Source organism: Mandrillus leucophaeus, unplaced genomic scaffold (assembly GCF_000951045.1).
Source record: "Mandrillus leucophaeus isolate KB7577 unplaced genomic scaffold, Mleu.le_1.0 Scaffold235, whole genome shotgun sequence".
In the NCBI taxonomy this organism is placed as follows: Eukaryota; Metazoa; Chordata; class Mammalia; order Primates; family Cercopithecidae; genus Mandrillus; species Mandrillus leucophaeus.
The window spans coordinates 2,182,330-2,195,544 of NW_012102421.1; the positions used below are offsets into that span (position 1 = coordinate 2,182,330).

The 13,215-nt window shown below is 40.3% G+C and overlaps 1 protein-coding gene across 1 annotated transcript; it reads right to left on the reverse strand.

Annotated features, from left to right (window-relative positions):
- Positions 1 to 5,518: 5,518 nt before the first annotated feature.
- Positions 5,519 to 12,796, reverse strand: LOC105541179 (the record flags this gene model as incomplete). Its single annotated transcript, XM_011982090.1, is given in 2 exon segments — positions 5,519 to 5,831; positions 12,774 to 12,796. Coding segments are annotated over 2 exon segments (336 nt in total), but the record flags the coding sequence as incomplete, so codon positions are not given.
- Between the last annotated feature and the right edge of the window lie 419 nt (positions 12,797 to 13,215).

Sequence of the window (13,215 nt, forward strand, 5' to 3'; positions counted from 1 at the left end):
TCCACATTTAAGAGGAAGAGAAATAATCTCCATCTCTTGATGTGAAGAGCAGTTTGTGCATACTGAGGAGAGGAATTGTTAAGAGACAACTTTTGAGAGCTACCACAATCTGCTCTCTGACCAGAGAAATTCACATTCTTCTCAAGGGCAAAATATACTCTCTCTCTCCTACCCAAGATCCCCTAAAAGCCTCATCCTTTTAGCACTAGCTCAAAGTCTAAAATCTTATGAGCTAAATCTCAGGCATAATTATAGATGGTACTCTTAATATGTGGCCCCATTTGTGCAGCTACTCAGGTATGGTTTTTCAAGTGCAAGGACTGTGAACTAAAAAGATAACTTCTGTACTCCCCACACATGCAATGCACAACAGTGAGAAACAGAATAATTGCAATAGACATTTCCATTCATAAATGGAAGAGGCGTATAAAAGACATATAAAAGCACTGGTCCATTGCAATTTTGAAATCCTCCAATTCCAAAGTCAGAGAGTGTTCCTGGAGTAAGGCTCAGTTTTGCCCCCTGACAGCAGAACGGCTTTTGTTACAACAATGGCTCTTGAATCTGCCCTCTGAGCTCTTGACTTCACCCTCTCTGAGTCATTCTTTTCCATTAGAAATGCTTTATGATTACAACTAAGTAGCTTTTTCAACCTTCTTAACCATAGGAAGTTAGGTCCTCAGAGACGTCTTTTCATTTTGTCTGTCCCTTTTAATCCAAGCTGAAATAATTCATTTAATTTTGTAGGCTTACTATATATAAAAGTATACTACAATCCATTAAAAGCATTTCACACTCATAAATCTTTCAAAAATAAGCCCCTTTCTACCTTTGGCTGAAAATAAGGGTGCTGTGAAAACAAATGCTATTATACTCTTAGAAACTATGTTTTTCTAGCAGAGGGAGTATAGGAAATAGTCCTCTAAGAGTCTTAAAATCCTACTGTCTATCTCGGAGGATTGATAATACTGAAACTAAATCTTATTGAGGTTTCCACAACAGGTGTTACAGCCAAAACCTTGATCTGATCTAGACCGCCAAGGCCATGTTTTCCTAGCAGTGACATGGAATTAATCTCTGCCCCCAGGTTTTTATTTACTTTGAGAATATTTTGTAGGCTGGGGAGGCCAGAATGAGAACTGTTTTACTTTGTAACTCAGCAAAGCCTGGATTAGGAATGTTGCTTCTTGATCTTCTTGAAAACTGAACAGTCCCTTCTTTTATTCATCTCTTTTTTTATCTCTCTACTTTATCAGGCACAACAAAAAGCTATCACATGCCCTTTCAACATTCTGCCTGATAATCTCAGGAAAATCCACAAGTTCATTAGACATATATTTTATATTATTGCATTGCCACTTACAACAATTTCAAAATTAGAATCACCTTTTCTCCAGCCACCAACACAATTTTCCTACAGTCATTTTAGTCTCTGTGAACAATCTCCTCAAGAAACCTTCCGAATTTCACTCATTGCCTGGTCCCAAAACCGGTGCCACAGGTTTAGGTTTTTATTACAGCAGTGCCCCACTTCTAGGTAAAAGTTACTGTTTTAGTAGTCCATTATTATTAAAAACCTAGTAGCTTAACGAGGCATCATGCTACTGGACTCCAAACTATACTACAAGGCTACGATAACCAAAACATCATGGTACTGGTACAAAAACAGACATATAGACCAATGGAACAGAACAGAGAACTCAGAAACAAGACCGCACATCTACAATCATCTGATCCTCGACAAACCTGACAAAAAACAAGCAATGGAGAAAGGATTCCCTATTTAATAAATGATGCTGGAAGAACTGGCTAGCTATATGCAGAAAATTGGAACTGGACTCCTTCCTTGCAACTTATACAAAAATTAACTCAAGACAGATTAAAGACTTAAACGTAAAACCCAAAACTATAAAAACCCTAGAAGAAAATCTAGGCAATACCATTCAGAACATAGACAAGGGAAAAGATTTTATGATAAAATTGCCAAAAGCAATTGCAACAAAACTAAAATAGACAAATGAGATGTAATTAAACTAAAGAGCTTCTGCACAGCAAAAGAAACTATCATCAGAGCAAACAGGCAACCTACAGAGTAGGAGAAAATTCTTGCAATCTATCTATCTGAAAAAGGTCTAATATCCAGAATCTACAGAGAACTTAAACAAATTTACAAAACAAACAAACAAACAGCCCCATTAAAAAGTGGGCAAAGGACATGAACGACACTTCTCAAAAGAAGACATTCGTGCAGCCAAGAAACATATTAAAAAAATCTTAACATCACTGATCATTAGAGAAATGCAAATCAAAACCACAATGAGATACCATCTCACATCAGTCAGAATGTTGATTATTACAAAGTCAAGAAACAATTGATGCTGGTAAGGTTACACTGTTGGTGGGGATGTAAATTAATTCAACCATTGTGGAAGACAGTATGGCAATTCCTCAAAGATCTAGAACCAGAAATACTACTTAACCCAGCAATCCCATTACTGGATATATACCCAAAGGAATATAAATCATTCTGCTACAAAGATACATGCACACATATGTTTATTGCAGCACTATTCACAATAGCAAAGACATGGAATCAACCCAAATGTCCATCAATGATAGATTAGATAAAGAAAATGTAGTATATATATAACATGGAATACTATGCAGCCATAAAAAGAATGAGATCATGTCCTTTGCAGGGACATGGATGGAACTGGAAGCCATTATCCTCAGCAAACTAACACAGCAACAGAAAACCAAACACAGCATGTTCTCACTTATAAGTGGGAGCTAAACTATGAGAACGCATGGACATAGGGAGGACAACAATACACACTGGGGCCTGTCGGAAGGGAGAGGGAGGGAGAGCATCAGGATAAATAGGTAATGCATGCTGGGCTCAATACCTAGGTGATGCGTTGACAGGTGCAACAAACCACCATGGCACACATTTACCTGTGTAACAAACCTGCACATCCTGCACATGAACTCTGGAACTTATATATAAAAATTAAACTTAGTAGCTTAAAACAACAACCACGTTTATTGTTTCTCACAACTCTGTGGGTCAGGAATTGGATAGAGTGCAGCAGAGATGGCTCATCTCTTCTCAAGTCTTCTGCTGGGACTACATCATCCAAAATGGCTTCTTCACTTACATGTCTGATGGTGCTTCAGGTGAGATGGCTCAAAGGGCTAGGTAGTGGCTGGAATGACTTGCCTGCGGTCCTGTGTCTGGATCCTCAGTTCTCATTGGTGGCTGGAACTTCAGTCCTAAGTTCCCTCCCTCTCCACATGGCCTCTCCACATGGTCGCTGTAGCACAGCAAATAGATTTCTTCTGTGGCAGCTAAGGGCTCCCAAGAGCAGAAAGCAGACTTCCAGGGCTTCTTAAGGTTTAGGCCAGAACTGGCACAACTCACTTCTTCCACCTTCTACTGGTTAAAGTAAATCAGAGGAACAGCCCAGCTTCAAGGGGAGGTGGTTACACAATGGTATCAATACCAGGAGAGCTGATCCACTGGGGGACATTGATATAGCGGACTGCAATAGAGTCTACTGGAACTGGTAAGGAAGATGGATTCTATTTGCTATTCTTGACCTTTTGCTACACCTATTTGCTCAATTCTGAAGCATATACAGCTTGCAAACAGATGTGCCACATCATACAGTAACATTGCCACATGTTGGCTCTGAGGCATCAAGCACTCATGCGTGTCCTCTTCATCCCCTTCCTTTACCACTAACCCCCACATTGCCCTTGACAGACTTATGTAAACTATTTGTGTTTGGTTTGGTTCCTTCATTCATGTTGTCCATAGAGCATTTGGAGAAAACTGCTTCAGATTGTCTCAGCCAAACATTTGCTATTTATAGCTATTCCCATTTCTGGAAGGCCAACTGCTTGCACCAAAAATGTAGAACATAGACACCAGATAACCCCTACCCACAGACGAGAGCACTTGTATCTCATCTGCTCTGGGGTAAATGGCAACTGAAAGCTCAATTCCAGTATAAGATGTAAGGAACACAGAAAACTTATCTACCAGAAGTAGTATTGCACAGAATTAATTGAGGGGCTGCAGGAGTCTGTGAGCCTTCAAAATAAAATCACAAGCCAAATTTTAGATGTTTGTGCATTTTGCAGGGGAAAGATTCATTAGCTTTCATCAGATTATTAAAGGGATTCTATGGACCCAGAAAAAAACTAAGAACGCTGTTCTCACATAGAATTATGAGATATACTTTTCCCATTACTCAAAGGCCAACTTGCAACTTTTATTGTTTTAAGTCACATCTTCCTTCCTCAGTATGAAGAAGTGTAGGCTTGATCGATCATAAATATCAAAGGAAATAGAAATGAAGCTCTATTATTCTCCACTGAAGGATCCTTTTTGGCTCCTTTTGTTTCTATCCTCCATGTGCCCTTATTTTATTTTTCTTTCCATATCCTCCCATTCCAACTCACCTCTTGTGTATTGTATTTTTTTAATGTTCCAGCCATATCCCTGGACATGACTTTACCTATTTCTTACATTGAATGACCTGTAATAGATTAGGCTTTATAGCTGGAAGAAAGTAGATTAACCAACACCATGGAGTGACTTAATCTGAGATGAGAACTAGTAGATGATAATAAAACACTATGCCTATTTCCAACTGCGCTTTGTCTCATTTGGAGATATACTTTTCCTTTAACAACCACAGAAGTAGAGTTGACATATGTTGTAGTATATTATTTTGATTAAATTCCAGTGAATTCCAGCAACATCATGTGTGGAACTGTAAAAAAATTCCCTATAATTTTCAATTTTCTATTTCTTGTGTATATCCCATGAGACAGAGAGAGGAGAAAGAATTGATTGTTCCACTGTCATGGAAAAGTGAAATTTCTTTATATAGATACATCCATTGACAGGTATCATCTGTTCTTGCCAATTTAATTCATTAAGCATCAAATGAACCAGGCACCCATTTAGGTTCAGTGGTGGATATAAAAGGAGTAAAACTGATTGTCTGCCCTCAAGTTGCTTATGGTTTAATGGAAGAGAATAATAAAAACAGATACAAAGAGAAGGAAGCAGTGGAGAATTAGATCAGAGGTCTAACGTTCTCAGAGAGAAAAGAGAAACAAAGAATTAATTCTTATCTTCCACATTTGCCTTCACTTCCTTCTAGCACTCTCTGCTCTTGACATCTCTACCTTGTTGCTTTTCCTTCCTTCCTTCCTTCTTTCTTTCTTTCTTTTTTTCTTTCTCCTTTTTTTCTTTTTTTTTTTTTGGAATCTTGCTCTTTTGCCCAGGCTGGAGTGCAGTGGTGTGATCTTGGCGTACTGCAACCTCCACCTTCTGGGTTCAAGTGATTCTCCTGCCTCAGCCTCCTGAGTAGCTGAGACTACAGGTGTGCACCACCACACCTGGCTAATCTTTGTATTTTCAGTACTGATGGGGTTTCACCGTGTTGGCCAGGCTGGTCTCGAACTCCTGGCCTCAGGTGATCTGCCCCCCTCAGCCTCCCAAGGTGCTGGGATTACAGGCGTGAGCCACTGTGCCTGGACCTGTTGTTGCTTTTCTTAAATAAAGAAACAAAAACAACAAAAAATGAAAGTAGAACTTTGCAGTCCAGCTTTTTGTCCTTCCCTCTTTCCTTTCAAGCATTTGTCTTCCTTTTTCTGCTCCTTAGCCAGGCAATGGACTCTGGCATGTTGGCTTCCCTGGCTCTGGTTTCTTCCACTCCAGCTCATTTTCCTTCTCTGCCACACCATCTCATAGGCACCTTTCACCCAACGAATATGGGTGGAGCAGCTCACACGTCCAAGCTCTGTGCTGGGCCCTGGAGACGCAAAGGCAAATCCAATCTTTGTGTAGAGAAAACTTGTTTACAAAACTCTCCATCTCCTAGGGATCTATCTTTCCTCCATATTATGTTCCTTTTTTATTTCTTCCACTCTCTCTCCTCAGAATATTTTTATTTCCATCTTGACTGCTGTTAGAGGTCTCCTATGAGAAGGAAATTATCTATAATGGAACAGGAACATTAAAAGCCTCAGTTTCCTTGGTAATTATTGAACTCATAAGGGGTTCACATCGGGTTTTGAATTTTAAGAACTAAGTTAGAAGAAACTTTGTTTTTCTAACCAGATTATTTTAACACTTGCCCTTTCTAGTTCTTCTTCAGATATTGGTTTTTAAACTTCAGACTGAGAATTTTCTGTAAGCTCCAGTCAATGCCAGATTATGAAGAAATGCCTTTCCAAATTCCTAAACCTGAACTAAACATGTCAAAGGTAGGAAGCCTGGAAGCAGCTGGTACCTGCATCTCTGTATGAGCAAGTTTGAATGCATTTAGGCAACAGGGTATTGCCGAAATGACTCAGCTAGTCTGAGTGATCTGCTGGTGTGTCACTCAAGTTAAGGGGAACGTTAGTAATAATTATCAATTTTTGATCATTTGTTTATTCATTAATTCACAAAAATATAAACACCTATGATACAGTACGCAGTAAACTGAGAGTTGGGATTACACCAAGAGAGACATAGTTTCTGCTCTGATGGAGTTTTCAGTCTGACTGGGATTGTGAACATGTACAGTAATTCTAATACAGTGTCCTGCATGTTATGACAACACCCACTATGTGCCAGGCATGTGTTAGCTATGCCATATTCTTATCTCATTTAACGTATGCAGCATCCATATCAGGTAAGCACTATTAATCTCTCCACTTTACCTATGAGGAAACTCAGACTCAAAGATGTTAAGTAAATTGCCCCAAACTACAGATTCTGAACTCAGGTCCGTTCGACTCCATCGCTAGAGTTCTTCCCCACCACACTACAGCGTTTCTCACAAAACTGAAATGTGGTGCCATGCTTGACATCGTAAACTGACTGTTAGGACTGAGAAACAGTAACACGAAGCAGCGGTGGCAGTGTCTCAAGCTACTCATCTGCAGGAAACTCACTTATGAGAATTAGGAATAAAATAACAACATGCATTAAAAAGGTCATTCTCTATGACCCAAACTATTTTCTAATTCCAGGGGTACAAAAATCTCTGCAAAATGATAGAAGAATTTTTTTAATCTCATTCATTTCCACAAAGATCATATTCCTATTTCAAGTGCTTTGTCTTGAAAGGCTAGAAAGGAGAAAAAGTAAAGACTAGCTCCCCTTCTTAAAAAAAAAAACATATATATATATATACACACACACACACAGAGAGAGAGAGAGAGAGAGAAAGAGAGAGAGAGAGAGAGAGAAGAAGCGATGATACATAAAAGCACAGTTAAAAGGTCTGTCTCCAACCGAGGTCAGCAGGCTGCCCAGATTCAGACAATTCCAAATGCATCCCAAAGTTTGTAAATGCCCCATACCTCACTCTCTGGGGCCTGATAGGACATATTCCTAACAGCTGTTATTACCATTTAGCAGGTCAGAGGAAAGATGTTATTCTTCAGCTTTACCTGGAAAGATTTTCTTTTATCAGCAGAAAAGGATAAAAACTTAATTCTTGCAAAGGAAGAGGTTTCAATAAAGTGGACCTAAAAAATAATCCACTCTGGCAAACGTGCCTCATTAAAGAATTTTCTGCTACATATTGATTTGCAGTTTGTACATGATATCTTAAGATAACTAGTGCATGGCCTGTGAATTGGAATGTTCAGATTTTCATTCCAGCTTTGGAATAACCAACATGGTGACTTTTTGCAAGTCATTTTACCTCCCTGGGCCTTGACTTCCTTTTCTAAAAAATGATAGTATTTGGACTTTATAGCTCTCCTTCCAGCTCTAATAATCTGTGACTGTATTTCATTGACCCTAACAGGATAGTTACTTATCTGGATCAGCATCCCATGGGAAACCAGACTACCCAAGCATTTATTGCAAGCCCTATTTATGTCTCTAAGGAGGTGGACCACCCAGCCCTAATGGCCTTTTCTATGCCAGGAGAAGTTTGAAATAGGGAAAAACTAAAGAGAAAATTAGAGTTAAAAATGGTTTGTATAACTTCCTGATCTGGGAAAACAATGAGGTTCAACCAACCGAATCTAAAGGGAAGGAAACTGATATGGTTTGGCTCTATGTCCCCACCCAAATCTCATCTTGAACTGTAATCCCCACAAGTCGAGGGAGTGACGTGGTGTGAGGTGATTGGGTCATGGAGGTGGTTTTCCCCATGCTGTTGTGGTGATAATGAGTGAGTTCTCATGAGATCTGATGGTTTAAAAGTGTTTGGCAGTTCCCCGCCTCATTCTCTCTCTCTCTCCTGCTGCCGTGTAAGATATACCTTGCTTGCCCTTCACCTTCTGCCATGACTGTAAGTTTTCTGGGGCCTCCCCAGCCATGTGGAACTGTAAGTCAATTAAATCTTTTTTGCTTATAAATTACCCAGTCTCAGGTAGTTCTGTATAGCACTGTGAAAACGGACTAATACAGAAACTGAATATAATGATCTTTGTAATGGGGATAGTATTCTTAAAATATTAATTATTTGTGTATTTATTACCTCTTCTTCTAAATTATGTCTCACAGCAGCCACTCCACATCTTGAGCCCAAAGAAAGTAGAGTGAGTAAATGCCACTTTGGCCATCGGGAGTAAGTTATGATGTGTGTGTGACTGGGGACAGCAGGAGAGGGCCTCCCACCAGACTGAAGGAGGAAAATGCAAATGTGCTCTTCTACCCCCCAGCAGGTTGTCAGAAGTGTAAAAGGGCTGGAGGAGGGGAAATAATAGATACGCATGCCTCCAACTCTCTCTCAGCCAAAGTTCATTGCTGCATAACAAGTTAGCAGCTTGTTATTTAAACCACAAATTTAGCAGCTTAAAATAATGGACATTTATTATCTTACAGTTTCCGTGGATCAGGATTAGCTGGATCCTCCACTTAGGGTCACACAAGACTACAACCAAGATGGCAGCTGGGCTGCATTCTCATCTGGAGGCATGACTGGAGAAGAATCCATCTCCAAGCTCACTCAGGTTATTGGTAGTTTTCATTTCCTTGTGGTTGTAAAACTTGGGATCCTAGCTTCCTACTGGCCGCTGGCTACCTTCAGGTCCTAGAGGCCACCCATAGTTCCTAGGGGCCACCTACAGTTCCTCACCACATTGGCTTTCCCTACATGGCCACTCCATCAAGTCAGCAAGCAAAGTCTCTTGCAAGTCAACTAGCAAGATGAAATTTTTTATATAAGGTAACATAATCACCAGAGTGATGCCGTATCCATTTTTTACATTTTATTGGTTAGAAGCAATCACAGGTCCCACCCCCACAACTCAAGAAGAGGGGATTATACAAGGGTATGTGCACCAGGATGTGAGGATCATAAGGAATCACCTAAGAGCCTGTCTGCCACAAAACCAAAAGCAAAGAGGCCCTTGTCCTTCTCTGAGTCTCTGAGAAGAGATTTCCTTGCAGGATACTGTCCCCACCCCCACACGCAACAAGTGGTGGCCATATCAGAGAAAAGTCATGACTAGGCTGAAAGCAGACCTCAGTTGGTTTGCTGGAGTCTCCCTCCTTGTATGGAAAATACCCAGAAATTCCTGGATGCTCTTTAGAAGGAACGAGAAAGTAACTGACTTGCTGAACAGTCAGCTCACCAGAGTGGTCACCATGGGGGAGCAAAATGACCCTGTGGCCAAGGGCAGCCAAGGCCAGAAAGCAAGTGGTAGTCACAGCCAGGCCTCAGAAGGATACACAGCACCAGCTGGCTCAAAAGAGAAGCCCACCAAGCCCTTCCCAAGCTGAGGAAAGAAGAGCTCTCAAGTTTCCAGCAGCAGCTGCCACATGGGCAAGCACTAACAGTACAGAGAAAGGACACAACCCAGCAGGACCAGTGAGGACTCTGAGAGCAGCCAGAGGCCTGCACAAAGACCTCTGGGGCCACCTCTGGGGCTACAGAGTAAACTCACCCATTGACTCTCTTGAGGGTGAGGATTCTGAAAGCCTGAGCAGTTACCTGAAAGGAACTATTTTAAACCAAAAGGAGACTGACATATTGTTAATTGGCTCATTTAAAGTTCACATTTGTTTCCCTGCTACCCCAGGGCTGGAGGATCTTGAAGAAAATTCAATCAGTTATAGAGAAATAAAGGAAGTACATTTTCTTTGCACAATTAGATTGTGTGAGTGAATTTGTAATCTTGCTACACCTGCTATGTAACAGACATTATACACATATGTTTCCATAGAGTTCTCCCACCATCCTATGAGGTAAGTGTTATTATATTCCCATTTTACAAATGATGTTGAAACTCTGAGAGGTTAAGTAATTTGTGCAAGGTCACCCAGCTGGTAAGTGGAAAAGTTTTTATAGAATCCAGAATTGTCTAATTCTAATACTTAGGCTCTCATTCACTGTGCCTCTGTATTAGTTAGGTAAGCTAAATTCTGTAATTAGCATTCCTCAAATCTCAACAGCTTAACACACACAAAAAAATGGTTATTGCTTATTTCACAGCCAAGTGCAGGTCTTACTCTACAAACTTGTTGCTCATTTAGAGATCCACACTCTTTCTCTCCTCTGGGTCCACTATCCTCCAAATCTACAGAGTCCTCTCCATTCAACCAGTGAATACAAGAGGAGAGACCATGGAGGGTTGCACAGGGTGACTTTATGGGCCAGACCTGGAAATGGTACACATTGTTTCTGGCAACATCTATTGGCCAGAACTCAATGACACAATGCCATCTAGCCGTAAAAAAGGCTTGGAGGTGTAGTCTAGGTTAGTGCCCAAAAGACAAAGGGATAGGACTTGGCAGACACATAGTATTCTTTGCCACCATTCCATACTCATAACCTAAAAGACATATATCTATGTCATCTTTTCCACCTTTCTTACTCCAGAGGAATCAGATTTTCCTTCCACTAAATATGAAGATCAAAATTGAAAACACTGGTCTGATAATCCAGGGGTAAAGATAACAGATACACCCAGAAAACTTTTTAGATTTGGCTTCATGGTACGCTACATCTTGCTATGAGTTGTCTATCATTCATTTTAGTTTCATACCTGGGTGTCAGCAGCTAAAGTCCATGGCTAGCATGTGCCCTGGGCTGTCTATAGGAAGAAAGTAAGCCATGACTGACTCTAGTGGCTTAGGTGAAATCATAGTGTGACCTGCCTTCGTGATGTGTCTATGGTTTGGATGTTGGAGTTCCTGTGGGAAGAGAAATCCAATACATGATTGTTTTGCTATAATCTTAGAGAGGACCTAATTGCCCGGGCTTAAGCCATTCAGAAAACTGAGAATAATAATCATCATCATCATCATCTTATAACTTAGAAGTTACCATGTCATACTGAGATTTGTTTCCCCAGGGCTGGCAGGCACTAAACAAGTGTTTATTGATTTGATCTGACCAATATGTTTCTTTTAATGTAATTCTAGGAAAATGGACTTAGAAAATATATTTTTGGCTGGAATAAGGACAAAACGTTGTTGTTGTTGTTGTTGTTATTTTTAGCCATAGATGTCTTGGAATAATGTTATCTTGATAAATGCAACTATCCACTAGTTGATGGATAATAGTTGATAATAAACAACTACCCACTTAGTGATGGTTAGTATGTGTTCCTGACTTAGGATGAGGTTAACTGATATTACAGCTGTGCTTTCTGGTGTCCTTCAGGGTTTGATGGAGGAACTGCAGAAACCATGGTTCATGGGAGTTAGAGCAGGGGCACAGGAGGGCACAGGTCCCCTATTGTGAATTCAACCAGAGTAGCTTTGTCTCGATCTCTTGTACCATGTAAAATTTGAAGAAAGGATGATAAAGACATTGGTAAGCCACTGGAGTAAACCAATGGATTTCTTTGGGTATCATATGTGATGTAGTTAATCCTACATCATTCTCTCTGTGCCTAAGAAAGGAACAACTGGTGAGGTGATAGTGGGCAACTCAGTGTCTATCTTCCTCAAAGGCAATTTGGAGAGTGGAAAAAGCATGAGCTTTGGAGGCAGACAAGCCTGAGGTCAAAGCATGGATCTTATTAGGTCTGTACAGCAATACACTGCCCTTGCAGGATACCTGTGAACAATAGGAAAGGCCACAGGCTTAAAAGAAGGGCAATATATTGTAGTGATTAAGAGTATGGGCTTGGGAGTTGGACTGCCTGATTCAAGACTGCCATCTACTAGCTTGGTAACCTTGGGCAAGTTAATTAATTTCACTAATCTTCAGTCTCCACATCTGTAAATGGGTTTATCAATAGTATTCGTGTCATAAGCTTGTTATAAGACTTAAATGAATCTATGTCTGCAAAGCACTTAGCACTGCTAGACACATAGTAAGTGTACAGTGATGACAATTGTTACAAATAATTATTAGTTCTAAGCACAGACCTAGACACACAGAAGACATTTAATAAATTATAGTTATAATAACTTTCACCCAAGATCTCCTCTCAGAAAAAGAAAATACTAAAGTGAAGAAGGAACAGAGAGGAGCCATGGGTTAGTAATACAGAATGAAAGAGTGAGTTTCTTAAAGTATTGAATATGAGTAGAAAAACTGCATGAGTAGCGAAGAAAAAGATTAGGGGATGTTTATGGGCTTGGGAACCATGGTAGTGACCAGATACACAAACATGGGGTCAATTTCATGCTCTGAGATAAGGCATTACTGTGAAAGAGGAAAAGCCTGGCATGACTCAGCAGGCCTCATTCCAAAAGCAAGGCACTATCTTCAGACAGGCTCCAATAAAATGCACATGGAACACAGAAGCCAGCTAACACAGATCATTTTCGCAATTTTCCAAACCCATACCTTATGTCCTGTGGGGTGGCCATCCTGCTCAGGGCCAGATTCAGGCAGGCAGTGGGACAAAGAAAGCCAAGAGAGATGTTTAGAACAAAGAATGGGGGTAACTCTCCAACTCCCACATATCATTAGCGGCAAGTGTGTGGTGCCCAGTTGTGCAAGGCTTTGCATTAAATAACAGACAAAGGGAATTGTCTATATGTAGCTCCTGCCCTTATGCACCTCAGGATCCAATATCCATCAGAGACTCCTTTTCCTAGGCAGCCCACCAGGCAATAAGATCAGATGGCAACTTTGCAAACTCATGTTTTATCTTCTTAATATAAAAGCTGATTCCCTCAAATTATCCATTAGAGGCAAAAGAAGAAGAAAATCATCACCCAACAGTAACTCTTAAAATCCAAACTGATTAATTTCTCAAATGAATAATTTAGATCTGAGACATGAA